At 42.9% G+C, this 22,453-nt stretch overlaps 1 protein-coding gene across 2 annotated transcripts in view; it reads right to left on the bottom strand.

The window, feature by feature from the left end:
- The window catches only part of STON2 (stonin 2), a 124,257-nt gene that overhangs the window by 36,902 nt on the left and 64,902 nt on the right, over positions 1–22,453 (bottom strand). The window contains exon 5 of one of the 2 annotated variants that reach the window (XM_045822124.1): positions 15,128–15,298. The exons of the other annotated variant lie outside the window; for it this stretch is intronic. Within the exon in view, the coding sequence (XP_045678080.1) occupies positions 15,128–15,298 (171 nt within the window). The remainder of the gene's footprint in view (positions 1–15,127; positions 15,299–22,453) is intronic. 2 annotated transcript variants of the gene reach the window in all.

A 22,453-nucleotide genomic window follows, 5' to 3' on the forward strand; every position in this document is an offset into this window, starting at 1 on the left:
GGTGCCACTGAGAAACATTCTTTCTGCATCTGTTTCAGTTGTGAACGTGTCTCTCGGGGCACAGAGTCTGTGGGGGAGCCATCCTTCAGAGCGGAAAGACGGGAACAGTTCCCGCTGTCACCACTGCCTCTCTCCCATGATGGACAGAAGCGTGTTTCCTATGGAGAGTTAGAGATAACGTGGCAAAGACAGGAAGAGCTGGGTCAAAGGTGTTGTTCTCTGGTTTGAGAACCCTCCACCCACCTGAGCACCCTCACCTTTCAGAACAATGGCTCTCAAATTGTTTTATGTCCAGGGTCACTTTGGAAGATCAATAAACCCAAATATCACATATTTAGAGCTCTGAATCAGGCAGAAAGACCTGTCCTTCTGAGACTTGGAGAATTCATTTAATACCTGAGGGGCCTCAATTTCCATCTCTGTACAGTGAGGGGTTAGATCAGATGATCTTGAATTTGTCCTGCCTTATAAAACCTGCCTTTCATATCTATTCTTCTGCACTTTTATTGTGAAAAAATATCAGTGTGACCTAGTCTACTATGACCAGGATGAAGAAGATGACATTGCTTTAATGGGACACAAATGAAAGAAATGATACAATACGAGTTCATGTTAAAGACAGAAATGTATACAGTGCCATCCTCCAGTCATCACTGAAGAGCTGCCTGCTCATCGTGTGATGTGCCTGCTTCTCATTCTGTCTCATCATCTACAGTAACGACAGAAAAGTATCTGTGAACCTTCACAATGGGTCATTTAATTCCAACTTGTGAACTGCCAAGCCTAACCAGAGCTGGGCAAATAGGTAGAACACCATCAAGCCACACAGTACGGGCAATAGGTGAGCAATGGTGACATCAGGGGCCGTGCTAACGTTTAAGTTACGGAGGACTGAGAAGTCTGTCTTCCAAATAGTTGAGCATCCCAGTGTTACTCATGAACTAATCAGAGGTAATCTTTATTGAGTACTTACTACATGCCAGACCATTAAGCCATGCGCTATACAGATATAGTTTCATTTCTTGTTAGATTATCACCCCTATTTTAAGGGTCAGGAAACCAGGGCTACAGAAGCTCAGGGTCCTGGCCATGCCATCCAGCCACATTGTATTGACAGTTCTTTCGCTGCGGAGGTGGACAGGAAACCTCCTGCTTCCCTTCCCCTGTGCCTTCCTCCCAGGTCCAGTGATTCACATCCTTTCCTCTCAAGCCCGCAAGTCCTAAGAGACTGGATGGCTGAGAAAGTTTGATACTTGCCCTGCTCTCTGACTTTTTAAAAGTGTTTTACTCTAAGTGCCATATGGTTCATCGACTACCTCCCTGATCAAGTCCCCTGATAGCCTTGGAGCGCTGGCTCTGGTTAGGTGTTAGTTCATGCGGTAGGTTTGAGCTAGGATTTGAGCTGCATGGCAAGTGCATGTTAAGGCCTTGGAGAATGGGGAAAAGTGAGCTTGGAACATATATTTCCACTTCCTGGAAGACAGATTGGAATTTGTACTCCCTTTTATATTGCTTGTAGTTTTGTATCCAGCCACTGACAGGTAAAGAAGTAGTATGGTATGTGGGCAACACCAAGGAACAGGAGCGAGTAGAATGTTCCTGTCCAACCATCTCTGCTCTGCTCTCCTCTCCTCAAGATCACGCCAGAACCCTGATATTGAGAAATGCCAAATGTCAAAAGGTGTTTCTAATCCAGGTGGGGCAAAGGGGAAAAAAGGCTGAGATATGTCTTTATTATGTTAAAAGCAACAATTCTTAAATTCATACTACGTGCCAGGCACCATGCAAAACACTTTTCTTAGATGATGTTATTTACTTCTCATAAGAATCCTTTGAGCAAGACAGTAGTAACTATATAAAAAGAGGAAGAAAATGAGGCACAGAGGGGTAAAAAAACACACCTACGTTGTACTGTTAAAAAGTGGCAGAGCTGAGATTTAAGAGACGCTTTGCCAGTGAAAACAATGGACTTGCTTTGTAAAGAATTTTGTTAAAAAGGTGTTTATTCCTGACAGGTCTAAAAGAGGCACATCCCGAGGAATCCGAGAGACTGCTTATAGCTGACCTTCTCCGGAACTAACCAGGGGATATCAGGTAGGAAAGGGCCACATTCCCATATATTATCTTTGTTGTATATATTTTTGTAAACGACAGAGTGACCCATTAATATTGTCCAGTGTGGCCTATGAGCCTTATGGCTTTGCTACTTGCCAACTCAACACTGTTATTTCCTGGCCTGAGGCCAACATAGCATACCATACTATCTCCATCTAAGTAGGTGACTAAGCAGAGTAGACGTGTGTATTTGTGTATGTGTTGAATTTGTGGTAATGTAAGCACAAAGCCCACGGCACACCTTGCATTCTTGGCTAAAATTCCTTCCTCCTCATAAAGAAAGGAGATTATGTGATTGTTTTAGCCATTCTTTTCTCCCTGAAATGCCTTTGGGTGGGATACAGTCTGGCTGCAGTTTGAGCTCCCAAACAGACCAAGCACCAAGCAGGCTACCAGTACCCTCTGCGTCTGCCGGTGCTGGTCAGAAAGGAAACAGCCACAACTATGTAGAGAAAGGCTGTCCTTTTGCCATTAAAGCTGAACTTTCAGCAGGGGGCAGGGGAAGTCAGAAGAGAAACTTCACCTGTCTCCCCTGCTCATACCCTCCATACATGTTCTCAGGATAAACTGAGGCTACAATGGCTTCTTGAAGGTAGAGATTTCATACCTTCTACTGAAAACCAATTAGTAAAATTCCCCTAAATCACTTCCCCTGCAAATTGCAAACAGTCAGAACAGGAGTTGCATCTTCTAATTCAATCAACTTCCCCCCAGGTTTCCCGTACCTGGCTGATAAACATCCATCATAGCTTCAGCCTAAGGATTCTTGCTCTTCCCTCCTGCAATCTAGACTGGGCTTGGTGTTCAAAATCAAATGGCCCCTCACTGATTAAATGTGTCATGCAGCTCTGGTTTCATGATGCATTTGACATTTTGGTCATACTATACTGATTTACAGGAATCTGACCATTGTTTTTGAAAATTGGTGCTTTTCTAGCTTTTAAAGCAAAGAGATTTCTGGAGTCCACTCCAGTTAACTTTTTGGGTATATATAATCAGTTAGCTTTTGGTAGCAAATTCTTTGTGTGATTACTCAATACTTTGGGTAAGAATGCTTTTTAAGAAACATGTCCTTGAATGAATGGCCAAGATGAGGGTGTAGGTAGATACACTTTGCTTCTTCGTAAACCAAAAGAAGGACAACAACCAATTTAAAAACAAAAAACAACCAGAACTACCAGAAAAAGCAAACTGGATGGAAGTCTGATAACCAAGGAGTTAAAGAAGACCCATTCATTCAGACTGGTAGGAGGGGCAGAGGGGGCAGCTGGGGCGAAGAGGATGCACTGCAAGGTGGCAGCTGGTGGACCAGGCAGTCCTACATTTGCCTGTGGATGAACCAGGAGGAACACGTGGGAAGTGAGACAGACTGCGCAAGCCAGGGTTCCAGTGCAAGGAAATAAAGCCTTGAAACCTCTGGCTGTAAAAACCTGTGGAAGTTGCAGTGGCAGGAGAAACTCCCAGCCTCACAGGAGAGTCCACTGGAGGGACCTATGGAGTCCTAGAATGTACATAAGCCCACCTACCCAGGAATCAGCACCACAAGGGCCCAATTCACTTCTGGGTGGTAGGGGAAGTGACTGAAAGCAGGGCGAGAGCCAAGCAAGTGGCATTGTTCCCTCTCTGACCCCGCTCTCACATACAGTGCCACAACGCAGCAACATGGGTTGCTCTGCCCCGGGGAATACAATACCTAAGGCTCCACCCCTTACAATATAACAGGTGCACTGAGACAAAGAAATCTGGCCCAAATGAAAGAACAGATCAAAACTCCAGAAAAAGAGCTAAGTGATGAGGAGATATCCAACCTATCAGATACAGAATTCAAAACACTGGTAATCAGGATGCTCATAGAAAGGGTTGAGTATGGTTGCAAAATAGAGGAAGAAGTGAAGGCTATGCAAAGTGAAATAAAGAAAAATATACAGAGAACCAACAGTGAAATGAAGGAAACCAGGACCCAAATCAACTATATGGAACAGAATGAAGAAATAAACATTCCACTGGAACAGAATAAAGAAATAAGAACTCAAGAAAATGATGAGAGGCTGAGGAACCTCTGGGACAACTTTAATTGTTCCAACATCCAAATCAGAGGGGTGCCAGAAGGATAAGAGGAAGAGCAAGAAATTGAAAACTTATTTGAAAAAATAATGAAGGAAAACTTTCCCAATCTGGTGAAAGAACTAGACATGCAAGTCTAGGATGCTCAGAGAGTCCCAAAGAACTTGGATACAAGGAGAAACACACCAAGACACACAGAATTACATTACCCAAGATTAAAGATAAGGAGAGAATCTTAAAAGCAGCAAGAGAAAAGGAGATAGTTACCTACAAAGGAGTGCCCATAAGGCTATCAGCTGATTTCTCAAAATAAACTTTACAGGCAAGAAGGGACTGGAAAGAAGTATTCAAACTCATGAAAGACAAGGACCTACGTCCAAGATTACTCTATCTAGCAAAGCTATCATTTAGAATGGAAGGGTAGATAAAGTGCTTCCCGGATAAGGTCAAGTTAAAGGAGTTCCTCATCACCAAGCCCTTATCACATGAAATGTTAAAAGGACTTATCTAAGAAAAAGATCAAAACTATCAACAGTAAAATGACAACAAACTCATGACTATCAACAACAGAACCTAAAAAACAAAAACAAACTAATCAAACAACTAGAACAGGAACAGAATCACAGAAATGGAGATCATTTGGAGGGTTTCAGTGGGGAGGGGGAGAGAGAAGAATGGGGGAAAAGGTACAGGGAATAAAAAGCATAAATGGTGGGTACAAAATAGACGGGGGGAGCTGAGAATAGTATAGGAAATGTAGAAGCCAAAGAACTTATATGTATGACCCATGGACATGAACTAAGGCAGGGCGGTGAACAAGGGTGGGAGGGGGCGCAGGGCAGAGATGGATAAAGGGAAGAAAAAAATGGGACAACTGTAATAGCGTAATCAGAAATATATACTTAAAAAAAAGAAAAAAAGAAATATGTCCTTGCCCTGACCAGTGTAATTTGGTTGGGCATTGTTCTGCAAAGCAAAAGGTCACCAGTTCGAGTCCCAGTCAGGGAACATACCTAGGTTGCTGGTTCGGTCCTGATCAGGGAGTTTATGAGAGGCAACTGACTGATGTTTCTCTTTTATATCCATGTTTCTCTCCCTCTCTTTCTCTCTCCCTTCCCCAATCTCTATTAAAAAAAAAAAAAGAAAGAAAGATGTCAAGACAGGCCATTGCAGGCAAATTAATTAAAAAGGCACAGCCCCATGTTTCAATGACTCTTCTTGTCCTGCTGTCCTCTTCCTCTCTCCACCTCTCCAGACCCCTCCCTCCTCCTTTCCCTCTCTTCCTCCCTTTCTTTCTTTCCTTTATTTTCTGCCCACCATTTCCATTCTATACACTATCTTCTGTTCTTCTATTCTTCCTGGGCCTTGCTTCAGCTCATAGATTCTGTCACAGAAAACTAATCAGTCCAATCAAGGAAATTTAAAACCCGACAGAGGCCAATGTTTTGCCTCCCTTAACTGTGACGTTTAGAATATTGATTTTAAGCTAGTTATTAAGAAACCAAAGACTCAGGAAGAAACTTTGACCCTCCCCCTTACCTGCTGAAAGGATTTCAGATGGTAAAATCTGCTTAAAGGAAAGCAGCATCACCACACAGCAGCCGCACTGCACCGCAGCATGTAACATAAACTAAAGGTGGCAGGCAGGGAAATCTAGCAAAGCTTGTTTGGCTGTGTCCCATTGTTTCTGGGCTACCCAGAGAGAATTTGATTACCACATGTTTGCTCTTTTTGGTCTACCTGTGAATTACCTGCTTTCCCTTTGAAATTTCAACCCCTGCTCTGCTTCTTCTTTGTCCACAATGGCATATAAAGCTCAACTGCCCAATGTGGCTTCAGATCTCATGTTCTTATGGCCTCCCGGCCTGTACACCCTACACAAATTTTGAACATTTTTCCCTTGTTAATTGGTGTCATGTTAACTTGATTATTAGCCTAGAAGGAAAAACTTAGAAAGGTGGGAGAAAAGTTATTTGCTTGACCCCCACCAACCTATCTTATCATCACATCTGTAAGCAGAACCCAGGGTTTTGGTTTTCATTTCTTTCAGCCTATCTTGTGTATGAGGTGGCATGCTGGAAGAAGAGAAGAAAAACAGAAAAAGTGGATCTTAAGATCCTTGACAGCAGAGACTGTGATATAGTCATCTTGGCACCCTCCATTAAGCCTAATGCAGCACCTTCAGTCTTTCCACAAAGGTTACTGAGTGCCCCCTGTATGCAAAATCAATGCTGAGCAACCTCTTTAGGGGCTTATCTCACAGAATCCTCAGTCTCTTGGGCATGAGAGAAAATGAATTAAAAAAAATACAACCCAAGAAACAGATCATTAGAAACTATGATAAATGTGATGAAAGAAAGAACATAATTATCAGAAGACACAGCCTGGCAGTCTTGATTCTAGCCTGGGGGCCACAGTAGGCTTCCTGGAGGATGGGACGTTGAGCAGGAATTTAGGGAATTGCAATCATAAAACATTCAACCAAGCAAAGGCTTTCTACTTTAGACAACTGGAGTACCACTTTTTCTGTGTGGGAGAGGTGTGAAAGAAATCCTAGAAATGTCATCCGAATCTTTCATGTTACAAGTAACGGCATTAAAATCCCCGTAGGAGCTGTACGAGGCCACGCCGGCTCCCAGCCCAGGGCTCCTGGCGGCACACTTTGGACCACACCACAGCCGGAGCAGCAGTTTCCGTGGCCAAAACACACTGAGAGGCAGTGATGACAGGATCTTGAGACACAATGAATGAAGCGGACCAAAGTTTTATCACCCTGAAGCTGCCTTTTGGAACACAGAGTTTAAGGTGGTTATTAAGAAACAAGGCTCAGAAGGGAACTTTGACCCTCCCTGCTTTCTTGCCCAGGAGTTTCAGACAGAGAAACTTGCTTCAGAAAGGAAATCTTAGGATTTCACATTAGCCTCCATTGAGTTAAGTACAGTAAACAGAGGGCTTCAGACGGGGGCTTTTCAGCTAGATACTCACTGTGTCCCATTGTCTCTGAGTTGACTAGCAAGGATTTTCCTGCCATGTGTTCAGCTCTTCCTCAACTACCTGTAAATCACCCATTCTCACTTCTGAAATCTTATACTCCATCACCCCTCCCATCCTTTTCTCCTTCATCCAAAATGTCATATACACCGGGTGTAGCCTCACTGTCTTTGGAATTTTCATGTCTATGTGCATCCCCCATGCATACGTATTATAATTTGATTTCTCCTGTTAATCTGTGTGTTAATTTAATAGCCCAGCTAGAAGAAGTTAGAAGGTAGGAGGAAAGGTATTAAATTTTTTAGCCCACACATGATCAAGGCTTATCCCATATTCAAATAGTATATAGTGGGTTGGGGATAAAAAGTTTTTAAAATTAAGCTTTCAATACAGTGCTACTTCTGAAGAACTGAATAGTATGTTCCACTATTTTTGACCAAAATGTATTTGTAAACAGGGGACCAAGAGTGAACCAGGCAGATTTCCCCAGGTGTGTGCCAAATGAAAACAAGATGGAGAAGCGATAACAGTAAGGTGCCATGTGGCAAGTCAACCCCAAGTGATATTGAATGCCTACTGACTTCATTCATTAGCCCAGCAAGAACTACAACTAGCCCTGAACTCTGATTACCACCACACTGGAGATGGCCCAAGGAGCAGCCCTGAGTAACGGGCTGGGCATTTTGTAAGAGTCTGTGGAGCCTCCTGGGAAGTTAAAACCACCTAAGCAACTTTCCCCAGCAGCTTCATTTTCTTTCCTCCTTTTACAACGTTGCTACATGAAGTAAAAACAAAAACAAAAACAAAACAAATACTTCCATTGCTCACTCTTGGTCAGCTGCCCTTCCTTCTCAGTAGACCACACAGGTACAGAGCTGATTAGAAAAACTGGTGAATGCAGAGGGGAAAACCTACATTCTGGGCCATTCTAGCATCTCCACACTTAGAAGTGAACACAGGCAATGATCCAAGCGCTTAACTACTACTCTGTTTGTTAAACAACGACAGTGAGAGAAAATTTTCCGAATGCTGTCAGGAGGTGTCCCTCAGAAGAGAGGCCTCATTAAGAGGGGAGAAAAAGATGCTATTGACTGTGGATGAAACCCCAACTCCTTCCCCACCTCACACCTCTTCAGGGGACAAAAGATTGGAAATGTCCCTCCAGTCAAAACAAGATCTCTCTCTGCCTTTCCATGATTCTTAGCCTCTGCTTTATATTGGCCTCTCTGTCTCTGCAAAGAAGCTGCCTCATTAAAACATCATAGAAAAAAGCAGTTGTCCCCCAGACAATGAAGTCGCCTGCACGCGGGCATTTCCAACGTAGGCAGTGCTGGCAAAATTCTCAACCTGTTGCTATAGTAGCAGAAAGAATGTGATTTGAGCAAGCAGCTCTGCCAGATCCATATCCAAATCCCTCCAGCTCCGAAGAGAACTTTAACCCTTCACTGCCCTTTCTCAGGGGCAGGAACACCTAGGAAAAAAATCCTAAATTTTTCTTAGGAGATGGATGTTGTAACTCTTAGCATTCACCCACTCTTTCATTTGTCTAAGAGCTATTAATTTAGATTCTGTTATGCTGGCTCCTAGGTTTCCAGTGGAAAACAATGCAGACCTGGTCCCTGGCACCGAGCAAGAGGAGGAGTAGGATATTAAATCATTGTTAAAATAACAATATATTTTACAGCATCAGCGTTGTATGAGAGACACAGGAGGTTTTCTGCAAAGCCATCACCAGAATGGAAACAAGCTACCCAAGATAATCAGCTTATACATTAATTATAGCAGAGCCTATATATTCCGGGCCACTGCAATTATTTGCTTGTTTGCAATGTGTTAATTTGACAAAATACCAATAGAAATGTGGGCCCCACTCATATTAAGCCTCCTACAAAGCATGAGTTTAAATGAGTTGTTTAATCAAATCAGTTTCCCACATAAAATAGAAATAGCACTGTTTGTCAGAGAATGATTGCTACAAATTGCTGAACAGTCACCAGGCAACAGAAATGGCAGGTGAGGAGGGCTCAGAAAATACAGCAAAGAAGCAGTCATGAGGAACTCTTCTAAACAATCCCCACCCCAACTGATTTCTGATGTCAAGACAGTAACCTCGGGAAATACAGTGTAGAAATTACCTTTATTCCAGCTTACTTCCTCTAACATTGTGGTGGGGAAATCTCATTATCATGGAATGAGACTTCCTTGTTTCCCATGGAACATAAATACTAGGAGGGTGGGGTTTCTCAGGAAACTCAGTAGGTAATGATATCTTCATATGCTTTTTGTGAGACAAGGCAGTATCAGTCAGATTGCAAAACAAAAGCTGAAAAACTGAGAGGACAGGTTTCTAATCTTGGTTAGCCAGTAGATGTGTCCTCAGGCAAGTTACCTAACCTTTTGTACCCCAGTTTCCTCACAGGTAAATGTGATACACCACACACTCCCAAAGGCACAGAATGATCAATAGCAATGCCGATAAATCAGTGGCCTGTAATAAAGTACTCCATTCTCTTTCTCAGTAAAATGCTGGTGAGTATCTGTGAACCTCAATCATAGTTTAGGACATTGGTTTCTTATCTGAACTGAAGGCACAGGCTACAAACCTTTCACAAAACAAATCAGGGAGAGGCCATCAGGGAGGGACACTCACCAAAATCTCTTTTCATCAGGGCAATGTTGGGCTGGGGGCTGGGAAATGCTCCCAGGTGTTTGGACTCAACAGAAACTGGTTTCTTTTTGCCCCAGAAAGAAGTGATGACAGTAAAGGAGTGTTGTGTAATCTGAGATAAAGACTCCACTCCAGCAGACACCCAAGCACAGTGATCCATGGCCTTCACACTTCAGATGATGGCGTGAGAACAAAAATGGAGGCATTTTGTTGAGATTCCAGTGCCATCTCTGTACCTACCAAGTTTGAGGTACTTGCTAGCATTCTCTTCCCTTTAAAATTCCACTAGACAGATCATAGCAGCAAAGAGTCTGGCACTTTTTCCATTTTACAAGGAACAGGCTAGTTCCACAGGATGGACACTTTCTGCCTCTTGGCTACTCTGCAATCCAGCTATGACTTCGCCAGCTTTTCTAAAGAGGAGAACGTGAAACTCCGCCACATGTCCCTGTCCCACCACGGCTTACCTTAATGGCCTGAAATCTTCAGCCCTCTCAGCATTTATGACCTCTGCCCCATGACTTTGCAGTTCTCTCTGCAAATATAAAGTTCCCTGCCCTTTGACAATGGACTTGGCCATGTGATTTACTTTGACCAACATGACGTTAATAGACTAACGACATAACCAGAAGCATGAAATGAGCTTGCACCTTGTGGCTTGTGCTCTTGTGTCTCTGCTGTCACCCATGAGAAGAATAAGCCCAAGCTGACAGCTGGTCCCAGGAGGATGAGGACACGTGGAATATAGCCACCCCAGCTAAGCTCCGCCAAGACCAGCCAGCTCTCCCCATACCAACCTGCAGCATACGGGTTAATAAAGGCATATTGTATGCCACTGAGATTCTATGGTTGTTTATAACATGGCATTTTTGTAGCAACAGCTGATACACTCACTCCCTGACAGACCCACCATGGTAAAAATTCACCTGCAGTTCAAGGGTTAAAACACTGTTTGCTTTGTTTTCTTTTTTTTAAAAAATATTTTATTTATTTATTTTTAGAGAGGGAAGGGAGGGAGATAGAGAGAGAGAGAGAGAGAAATATCAATGTGTGGTTGCTGGGGGTTATAGCCTGCAACCGAGGCATGTACCCTGGCTGGGAATCAAACCTGCGACACTTTGGTTCAGAGCCTGCGCTCAATCCACTGAGCTACGCCAGCCAGGGCATGCTTTGTTTTCTTAATACATAAGTGATGGATCTCTGATTTTTTTCTCCCCATTAGAATATAAGGTCCTCAATGTGGGATCCCATCACAGCCCCAATGCCCAAGGTATCTTCATGGAAGCCACACCCTGTTCTAAATCCCAGGGGATACAGTGGTAAGCAACACACAATTCCAGCCATCAATCTGCACCTGTGAACTTTTTCCCCTCTAGGATCAGGTCAATATGTCTTAGCCCAAAGGTGATTACAGAGTTTACTTATACAACGGAAGTGTACCAAGTTAGAAATGAACTCTGAACCACCTGAGTGTTATTTGCCTAAGTAAAGATGAACTGGAATCACTGCATCTTTTAGTAATGGAAGGGACTGACAAGACCATTGGATTATCAGTTTTCAATCCTAGCCAATCACCAGTACTTTCTAAATTTAAAAAGGTCTCAAAGTAATACTGATGATCATAAGACTTGCCCGCCCCCAATAGAACCCTTCCATCTAGGAATCAAATCTCATGCTGAGTTGTGCTAAGCATTTATTATGACACTAATAGACCCAAAGATGAATACAGAAGGACCTTCTCCAGGTGAACACATATGTCTGTTAGTAATTGTGAGCATAACAAACCATTCCAAAACTGGTAGCTTAAAACTATAAACATTGGTTATTGTTAGTGATTATTGCTCTGTGGATCTGGGCCAGTCTGTCTGATCTCTGCTGGACTCATCATGTCTGAGGTCAGCTGGCTGGACCAGGATTGCCTCACTCACACACATATCTGGCGTAAGATTACTGTCACTTGGGGTGACAAAGGTCTCTAGGCCACAGCAAGCAAGTCCAGGAGTATCCACAGGGTGATTGGGCTAGATCCCAAGGGAACAAGCAGAGGTATTTGAGGCCTCTTAAGACCTAGGCTGGGGTCCAGTACAATGCAACTCTTTACTTCTATGCATTCTACTGGTCAAAGTAAGTTACAAGGCCAAGACCAGGTTCAGGGGCCGGGGAAACAGACTCTGCCTCTTGGTAAGAGGAGCTACAAAGCCATATCATAGGAGACTAGATTCAAAGAGGGGAATCACTGGGGCCATTTTGCAACCAATTTATTACGCACCCAATGTAATGGGACAAAAATAGCACCAGCAGCCAAATGTGATTGCTAGGTGTGGGCCAAAGTTTTCACCCTAATTTCAAAAATTTATAAAGTCATCAGATTGAAGTTTCACTGGCTACTCCTCATTTCTACTCCTGCCTGCACAAATACGCATCTTACTTAACCCTCAAGATCTTGGTTTCAAGCTAAAGGAAAAGAAATCTATTTACTTTCAGCCCTATTTAACATTATCCTTTGGGGTTTTTAAAGATGATGTGGACGACACGCCATCCTCATGAGGACTTGTTCAGGGCAATGTCTCTGTGGTGTCTCTTTCTGGCTTAGGATGTACATACAGATGAAATGTGGCCGAATGACCACCAGGGCTACATCTTCCTAGGGGCCCACAGCAGTAACACAAGGAGCACCAATACATCATAAGAAATGTTACAGTAAAAAGATAACACACCACACCAGCAAAAAGCCCCGAGGAGCAGGAAACTGGAGCTCATTGAAGATTACAGGCTGAAGCTAATTATATTTTAGCTACCAGCTCCCTCTTCACTCCCCTTGTCCACTTCACTCCCCTTTGCCCTGACTGTGACCACTAGGACATGCACTGAAGTGGCGGTGGCTGAATTCAGTTATTTTCCCTGACCCAGGCCCTGCCATGCAAGCTGTGGTGCAGCCACAGTTACTATGGCATCCCTACTACTAAAGTTCTGCTTTCTGGGGTTTTTGGTTTTTGTTTTCCAATCACCATGACCTTTTGGTTAGCTGCATTTAAATTCTCTAAACACCTACTTGTGAGGTCTGGCCCAGCAGGGGGTGGTAGAGAAATGAATTCCAGAAACCAGAAAACACAGGATGGCAGAGAAGTGGCTGTGGCAGGGTAGTGCCTGGTGGCTCTTTGGAAGAGATACAAAGAGTGGGAGGAGACACCATATGCTGCTCAAAGGCAAGGTTGTCGAAAGTACACAGTTTGGTTCCCATCTGTAAGGCCAGTTTTCAATCTGCTTGGTAGAACCACTGCTTGAAAGACTAAACAAAAGGGATGGATAAAAAACACAACGCAATCAAAACAAATCCTAAATTCACCTGAAGATACCTCAAAAAAGCCAAATTTAAGAAGAAACTACATTCAATTTAGTTTCTGAAGAAACCCTAGGAAGTTCTGAAACTGCAGAACAGGCCAGCAACAGGGAATGCTGCCCACACTCTTTACTCTTTTAAACTGTATTCTACTCCTGAGCACTGGGACTGGGAGAGAAGTGGGTTTGGGGGGGATGACAATGTTTTTATGTGTTAAGGCAATAGTGTGCAAAGTGCGTATGCCTATGAAGGGGCAGATGGTTATCAGTATTGTTAACCCCACGGATGGCTTGAAGTGGTGTCCATTTGTTTTTCCATCGTAACTGTAAAAAGTCACAAATTTAAACCTCGCACATCCAGTAAAATCATAATGGCTCCCACCCCATCTCTTGCTCACTCGGCAACAAACTAAGCGGCATGCGTGGATGTCTTCTAAAGTGCTGGCTGATTGGGCTGCCGTCAATCTATGGTTTTGATTTATTAGCCGAAAGGAAACCTACACTGTAAGAAAGCAATTATTACCATAGGATCATTACAGTGGCAATGTGGAAGAACTGCTGATTTCAACAACCACAAAATACTGTACTTTCCTGAAACTTCGAAGAGGGGTATGGAATCTAAGAAGCAGACTTGTACCCTGCCTGTGTCCTTTATACCCTTTTTGGTACACCACTTTTTAGTGCTAGCATTTATTGCTGCTCTAACAATGTAGATATGGTAAGTGCAGGTCACTCCTTACAGAGAATCCTTAAGTTGCCCGCACAGCGGTACCCAGAAAGAACCTGTGCCGCATCTGCAGAGATACCTGGGCACAGGCCAAACTTCCACATGTGTCAGGGGGTTGCCTCTGGTTTGGGCAATTTCTGCTGCAATCTCTTGTGCCACTCTCCTGTGAAACCCCTTAGCTCAGCATCGCCACGCTCTAATGTGATCAGGACCTAATGCCTGTTAAAACAACAGTGTCAAAGGCAGCATGGCAGCATAGTATCAAATTAACAGCATAACACAGCCTTATCTTTCCCATGTTTTTCTTGAACTCTCCCTAGATATGAAAGTTTGGGCTAGGCCTGCAACCAGAGGCAGCAGCTGTATCCCTTCACAGGCCCCCATGCAATCAATAGCTTGTGTTTAGAATAAATATTGAAATCAGAAGCCTGTTAACAATGCAGCACTTGATGACTCTGAATTACTCTCTCCCACAGCAATTGAGAGAGAAGGCCTTGGCACCAGCCCCGCACAACAAACCTGCTCTCAGCCTCCCCCACGTGCCGACCCTGCGCTCAAAGAATTCTCAACACACTGTACAAAGATCTGTCTTCTCTCTTAAATACCACATGAATCCCACATTCAGCATCTGACTTTTTCTCCCCAAACTTAATGCAGTACTTCCACGTTCATCTACATTTAACTAGAACAACTTATCTTTAAACTCTTTTACTGAAGCCCCTCTGCTGGCGGATTTCATTCAACACATAAATCTTCTACACGGGGTTTTCTGTTTGCCTGGTTTGTTTTGTTTTGAGACAAAACGTCATCGTGGTCTATTTCAAAGCTATGGTAAAAAAGTAGGCTACTTTTCAATTAGTCAGAGATGCCCATAAAATGCCCACAATCCTTACCATTTTTCCTTCCTCAAAACCTATTTGATAAGCAATGCCATTTTGGAGGGGGGAGCTTCCCCCTACAGGGCCAAAAGGGTAAACTGCACTAACCAGAGGTAATTAGTACATTAAGTTTTATTTCAAGGCCAGGCTATCAGGTTACAAGTTCTAATAAATTCTGCTGGGAAGACACATTTCTTTGTCTTGGGATAACAGAACTAACCCATCAACCAAACACAACACCTTAAAATCTATCAGAAACTCTCCCATCTAAACACAATAGAAGAGAAAAGCCAACACAAAAGCAAATAAAATGAATGAAGTGGTCCTGCTGTGGGCAGCCCTTACCATTGGGAGTGGAGGTCCCCTCCGGACCCTCACAGGGGTGCTGGCTCCTTCTGGAGTGGGGCGAGGGTGGCAAGGGGTCCGGGATGTGGGTGCGGGTGGAGGTATTTTCCGTGCATGCTTGAACAGGACTCACCGCCGTCTGCCTGCCTGTCTGCCACTCCGTCCTCTCGTCTGGGTGGGAAGGGCCAAGATGAAAAAAAATGTGCAGGTTACTCACTGGCCTTCCCAGGCAGGCACACCCAGGAGGAGGGAGAGGCCAGACACAGACAGGGAGATTCTTCAGAGAAAGGGCTGGAGATCTTGCTTCTATTCCTTTTGTTAATACTTCCTGAACTTTAAACTCAATCTGCACAGGCACTTTGGGGAGGCAAATAACACTTGAGTAATTAGATTCCGGGGCTTAAAGCAAAGGTTACTCTGAAAAGGCAATGCTTTTTAAGCACGCACACTTTAAAACTGAACTCCGAAATTGGTCTCCACTGTGAGCATTAACACAGGCAACAGGAAGTGAGGGGAAGGGGCTACCTCGGTGCAGGGGCCTGGAGTAGCCTGGAAGCAGGCAAAGCTGGATGTGATTTAGACAATGAATTTTCTCTATCTTTTGGGCTCTGTGTTGTAGAGAAACAGGATTCTTTGCCTTGTATTTAAGAGGCACATTCTTGAAATAGGTATCTGGAAATCAAGATTTTAGAAATGGGTTCACATTGAAAATGGAAAAAAAAAAAAAAAAAAAAGCTTGCTACCTGATAGCCTGACCTTTGATAAACCTTAAAATGAAGCCTTTCATAAATGGAAGGATCTTTCGGTATGTTGTTCTGGTAAGTGTGGGTGTTCATAAACAGAGGCACGGTGGTGCTACCACGAAAGGAGATGGGTCAGTGGAGCTGAGAAGAGGCAGAGGACACGAACGCCTACTAGTACCAACAAAGGACCAGGTGCTCCACTCCTTTTAGCCCTGGATATGCCTTTAAGAGGGAGGCATCACTGTTTGTCTTCCACAGGTGGGTGAGCACACTGAGACCCAGAGGTGAGGTAACCTGCCTAGGGCCCAGCCAGCTCGTGGATGGAAGCCCCAAGAATCGGACCCCAGTTTGCCCCAATCTAAGCCTCAGTGCGGTGGCACCACACTCCCAGGCAGGTCTTCCACCATTCCTGAAGAAATATTCACTTGCATCTAACCCAAGGCTAGGTCACCTTTTCTTAAATATGTATACTGTAAACTATTATGCTATAGGATATAATTCTGTAGGATAATAACAAATATACTAGAGGTAATAAAAATGTACTGTACAGATTTCTTTATTATAGCTTCTCATGACCTTTAATGTGCTAATATATACGGGGGATTTCACAGCTAAGGACTTACAGAGTGCCATATTTCCCTCCCCAAAGCTTTATTTCCCAGGAGGAGATTTTTTGGGGGTCTGAGGGATGGGTTACTGTGCTCTTCTCCCCCACTCTTGTGTTCTGAGTGTATTCTCCCCAAATTCCCACTTTGGCATCTTAATGCCCAGTGTGATGTTGTCAGGCAGTGGGGCCTTTGTGGGGTGATTGGGTCTTAAGGGTGGAGCCCTCATGGATGGGCTTAGTGCCCCTATAAAGGAGACCCCACAGAACTGCCCAGCCCCTTCCTCCACGTGAGGATACAGGAAGTCTTCAGCCAGGAAGAACCCCTACCTGACCACGTTCACACCCTGATCTCAGATTTCCAGCCCCCAGAACAATGAAAAATAAATCTCTTGTTTATCAGCTACCCGGTCTGTGGTATTTTGTTATTGTAGCCTCAAAGAACTAAGACACCTTCCTTTTCTGCATTTTTAAAAAGTTCTATGAACTAATAAAAAAATTATAACCAAAAATGTCAAACAGTATACAAGGGTATAAAATAAAAAGTCAAAGTCTACCTATTCTCTCTAGCAAGCAGTTCCATTCACCAAAGGTGAGCACTGTTAAAATTTCTTCTGTATCTGCTTCAGAAATTTTTATACATATAAAGCATAATGAATACCCTTCTAAACATAACACAACTGAGGTTGAAGTATAACCACAATGCCTTATTTTGGCAATTAAAAACATACTTAATAATGTATTTGAGACTTTCCATGTCAGCATACAGAATTGCTACTGGCAAGTCAGAGTGAAGAAAAGTACAAGGCCGGTCCATAACACGGGACTACTGCTTCGTAGAAGGGTCCTACCCTTGTGGCTCAATGTCGGAATGCCCAGCTTTCCCCTCCAGCGCTGCCATACTCAGTGTAACTGCCACACTCCTCTGCCCTCACATATCGCATGGGGAGGATCCTACGACCTAAACCACACCACAGGTGGTTGTGAGGATCAGTAGCAATGGTGATGACAATGACACCTCAGTCACCACTTGTTGAACATTTCATTTACTCTATGCCAGGCACTTTTCTTAACCCTTTATATGTATTAATTTGATAAAAGCCTTACCCTCAACAACCTTATGAAGCGGGTGTCATTAGCTCCATTGTACAGAGTAAGAGAGCCATCTCAGAGTGCACGCCCAGCACGCAGTGCCCAGTAAATGCTTCAAGTTACATCAGTGAAGTAAACGCCACGCCAGCCACCCTGAACTCTGCCACAATGTCCTCCTCCAAGGGGTACTGTAAAGTGGGTCCCATTTCCCCTGAGGAATAATGTTGTAATCGGAGGTTCTGTTTCAAAACCTCACCTTGACTTCCCATAAATTCCAGACATAATAAGATCTTGTAAAAACAAAGATTCAACACGTCTCATTATTTCACTTATATGTGGAATCTAAAGAACAAAATTGAAAAATAAGCATAACTGAAACAGACTCATAGATCCAGAGATCAGACTGACGGTTGCCAGAGCGGAAGGTGCAGGGGTGAGGTGCTGGGTGAAAATGGTGCAGGGATTAAGCAGCACAAATTGGTAGTTACAGAACAGTCACAGAAATGTAGGTTATAGCAAAGTAATATTGTAATAGCTATGTATGGTGCCAAGTGGGTACTGGAAATATTGGGGGGACCACTTTGTGAAGTGTATGCTTGCCTAACCACTATACTCTACACCTGAAACTAATACAGAATAATATTGACTGTAAACTGTAATAAAAAAAAAACTTTTAAATCTTTTTTTATTAATGTTTGAATACAATTGTCTCCATTTTCCCACCACAACTTTCCCTTGCTCCTCCCACCCTCAATCCTACCCACCTTTGGCTTTGTCCATGGGTCTTGATAACAAGTTCTTTGACTCTTTTTTCTCTTTCTCCCATTATTTCCCTCTTTCCTCCCCTCTGCTTACTGTCAGTTTGTTCTTAATTTCAATGTCTCTGGTTATATTTTGCTTGCTTTTTCATTTTGGTGACTAGGTTCCACTTATAGGTAAGATCACGTGGTATTTGCCTTTCACCGACTGGCTTATTTCACTTAACATAATGCTCTCCAGTTCCATCCATGCTGTCACAAAGGGTAGGAGCTCCTTTCTGATGCATAGAATTCCATTGTGTAAATGTACCACAGTTTTTTGATCCACTCATTTACGGACGGGCACTTAAGTTGCTTCCAACGTTTGGCCATTGTAAATTGTGCTGCTGTGAACATTGGGGTGCACAGGTTCTTTTGAATTAGTGTTTCAGGATTCTTAGGGTACAATCCCAGCAGTGGAATGAAAATTTTGTTTAACTTACTGAAAAAACAAAACCCCTCTTAATCAACTTCCTTTTTCGTAGCACTGACCAGGACCTCGAGTGCCGTGTCAAACAGTGGCAGTGGCAAGTGCCATGTTAGAGAAAATACAACTGAATGTTCTTTAGTAATGACAATGTTTGCTGTAGGATTTTTTTTTAAATTCTAATTTTTTGCTAAACTTTTAATTTGAGATAAAAATAAAATAGAAATAGAAAAATGATGTTCCATGACTCAAAGATTTTGAGAGATTGGCTCCTATACTCCTTCCTTTTTACTGATCAATGAAATCCCACCCAGAAAATATGGGGTCTTCACTCCTAAGGGTACATATGCCTTGTGACCCCCTCAGTCATCATTTTTAAGTGTGCACAAATTTGGGCCCCGTAAGATCTCACAAGGGCCCCCAACATATTCTGTATGTACATACAGAACATAATGTATACAAATCTGACATAGTATTAATCAGTTAGAACAAGCACTGAACATTTAATTAGAAATAGTTTTCCTTGCCTCCTTAGAATTTATAGAGTCGTTTGAGGAATGATTTGACAGAGACTCATTTCTCTTAGGAAAACTGTCTAAGGATAATACGAATCAATACCTTCTTATTCACTCAATATATTTTCCTGTTAAGTGCCAGAGGCCTTCAAAATCAGTCCACTGGGTCGTCCCCCCCCCCAATCTCCATAGTTTGAGACATCACTCAGAGCCTTAGCTCCAGTTTGGAGTGCCCATGTTTGGACCTGCCCACCTGCCCTCATGCGTGCGTGCTTTCTCTCTCTCCCCTCCCCTTCCCAAGTAAGGAAAATCTTGGAGGTGAGGTAAGTAACAGAGGGGCAGAAAGAGAGAAGGAAGGAAAAGGAAAGACCCACATTCCTTTTATATAATTACAGTTGAGTGGATACTATGCATTGTATGCTAAGGGTTAAAAAAAAGTGGGGACAGAGAACCTAACTCCTTCCCTCCTCCAGCTTTGACTCCCTCCCCAGCAAAGTGCCTGGAACACTGTAGGAGCTTATTTAGTTGGGGGGTGTATCCCGTCCTGCCCTCAAATTTAGGATAATCTTCACTCCCAATACACTTTCCCCCTTTTTCTCACATTCACAACAACCATCTATACAGAAGAAGTACATAGCTGGCATAAGTACTGCAGCCCTGCACTGACACGTGCACACGTTTACAAGACAAAAATGCTCTTCTGTAGTCAGGAGTAGGGAAGGAACAGCAGTGACGGCGCATCAAAGGCAGGGCTTGGGTCCCAGTTCTGCTATTTACGCTCCAGTCAAATTACAGGTGGGATTTCCAGCCTCCTACCCTCTACTCTCTGACTGAGGATGACAGCATCTCCTTCACAAGGCTCTGATTAAAGATTAACTAGAAGAAGCTTGTGGGACATTTATAAACAGCAGAGTACAGCACACGTATCAGGTAGTGACCAATACAGCTTCCGACTCTTGAAATGTGTTGTCTGGAGCATGATAGTTGCTTTAACAGAGAAACCAAGTTGTTTCTGTTGTTCATTGCGCCCCCCCCACCTTGGTCTACTCAGCTGGTGTTCCCAGAATAGGTCCCTTAGAACACTAACTAGGTAGAGAGCACAATTCTAGTAGAAATGGACCAACTTATTTTCAAGTGGACACAGACCGTTCCTCCACTCCTCTTGGTTTGTCAGACCTTCTGAACTACTTCCTTTTCACATATTTATGAAACTAATTTTAAGCGTTTGGTTATGGAATATTTCAAATGTACATAAAACTGGGAGGAAGGTGTAACAAAACTCCACGTACACATCACCAGCTTCAGCAATGATCAATTCAACCAAATCCTGTTTCACCTCTATCCCTACCCACTCTGGGACACACTGAAGCAAATCTCAGTATCATATCATTTTATCCATGAACATTTCTGTATGTATCACTAAAGGATAAGGATTCTGCTTGTAAAGGAAACCAAAATGTTATTACATCCCAAAATGAACTATAGTTATTTATTATCCAATATCTGACCAGTGTAAAATTTTCTCCAAATGCCTCAAGGATTTCTTTTGCACTTTGTTCAAATCAATCCTGTAATTAATTGATGAATGTCTTTTTTTAATCTAAAGTTTCTTTTTCCAGCTTTATTTTTGTCTTTGCAATTTATTTGTTAATAATTTGTTTTCTTTTGTCATATACATAGTCCTACAACCCACATTTTGATGACGTGGTTTACTACAAATTCAAAGATAAATCTAGAGGTTTGATCAAATTCAGATTTGATTTTTGATAAAACAGCTAGTTGATGGGTGGTCTTCCATCAGGAGGCAACTCACACTTGATTACCACTGGTTTTGTGCACTTAGCAGCCAACTGAGAATCAGTTCTTAGGCATTACTCCACTGGGACTGGGAAATGGTGATTTTCTCCCATCACTTCTTCATTTATTAATCAGGATGCTCTTATTATTAAAGGTTTACATTTACCTAACTGAAAGCATATATTTTCAATTTATGTTTTTGGCCACAAGGTGTTCTGTTCAGTGATGGATATATCAGTTCCTTTCTATCTACATATCTCATTAAATTCTATTATACTAAAAAGATGATTTGGTTTAAGAAAACAAAACAAAACAAAACATACCCAGGTTGGTGTGGCTCAGTGGATAGAGCGCCGGCCTGCGAATCGAAAGGTTGACGTTTGATTCCCAGTCAGGGCACACACGCCTGGGCTGTGTGCCAGGCCCCCAGTTAGGGGCGTGCGAGAGGCAACCAATTGATGTATTTCTGCACATCGATGTTCTTCTCCCTCCCCTTCCCTCTCTCTAAAAATAAATAAATAAATAATTTTTAAAAATAAATTAAAACAAAACAAAACAAAAAAAAACCACTATGCCTACGCTGGTGTGGCTCAGTGGGTTGGGCGTTGTCCCACTAGCTAAAAGTTTACAAGTGCAATTCCTGGTCAGGGCTCATACCTGAGTTGCGGTTGTGATCCCTAGTCAAGGCGCGTGCAAGAGGCAACAGATCAATGTTTCTATCTCACATTGATGTTCCTCTCCCTCTTTTTTTCCCCCTCCCTCCCCCTCTCTAAAAATAAATAAATAAAATCTTAAAAAAAAAAACTACTTCATTAGATTTCTGGGGGAAAAAACTAAGAAACGTTATTCAGAACTTTCGATCAAAGGGTAGAGCCAGACTGGCCCACAGGGCATCATTCAGACTGAACCTTGATCCTGTCGCCTGTGAGCTCTATGACTTCGGTTAAACTTTTTAACATCCTTACCCCAGTGTTCTCATCTATAAAATGAGAATAGCGAGTGTCCAAAACAAATAGTAAATTTTCAATCAATTAGCAGTTACTACTAGGTTCACCATTCTTTCCCCCACACCTAGGGCAGTGCCTGGCAAAGAGCAATTGCTCAGCAAATGTAAGGGGAATGAATACAGGTCCTATTAGCTTTACTTTGCCCTAAACTAATGATGGTTTTAATATTTCAAGATGCTGGGGATAATAAAAATAAGCAAAACAAGTCTGTGCTCATAAACTTACATGTAAGAATTAAAAAGCTCATTATTTGCTCCCAAGTTAATTATCCCAGTTGGCTATTCTGAAAATAAGTACTATTGGTAACCCACAGGGTTGGGGCAAGTGAGGGAAGCAGGATCACC

Source organism: Phyllostomus hastatus, unplaced genomic scaffold, assembly GCF_019186645.2.
Source record: "Phyllostomus hastatus isolate PE091 unplaced genomic scaffold, TTU_PhHast_1.1 phas_scaffold_501, whole genome shotgun sequence".
NCBI classification, from domain to species: domain Eukaryota; kingdom Metazoa; phylum Chordata; class Mammalia; order Chiroptera; family Phyllostomidae; genus Phyllostomus; species Phyllostomus hastatus.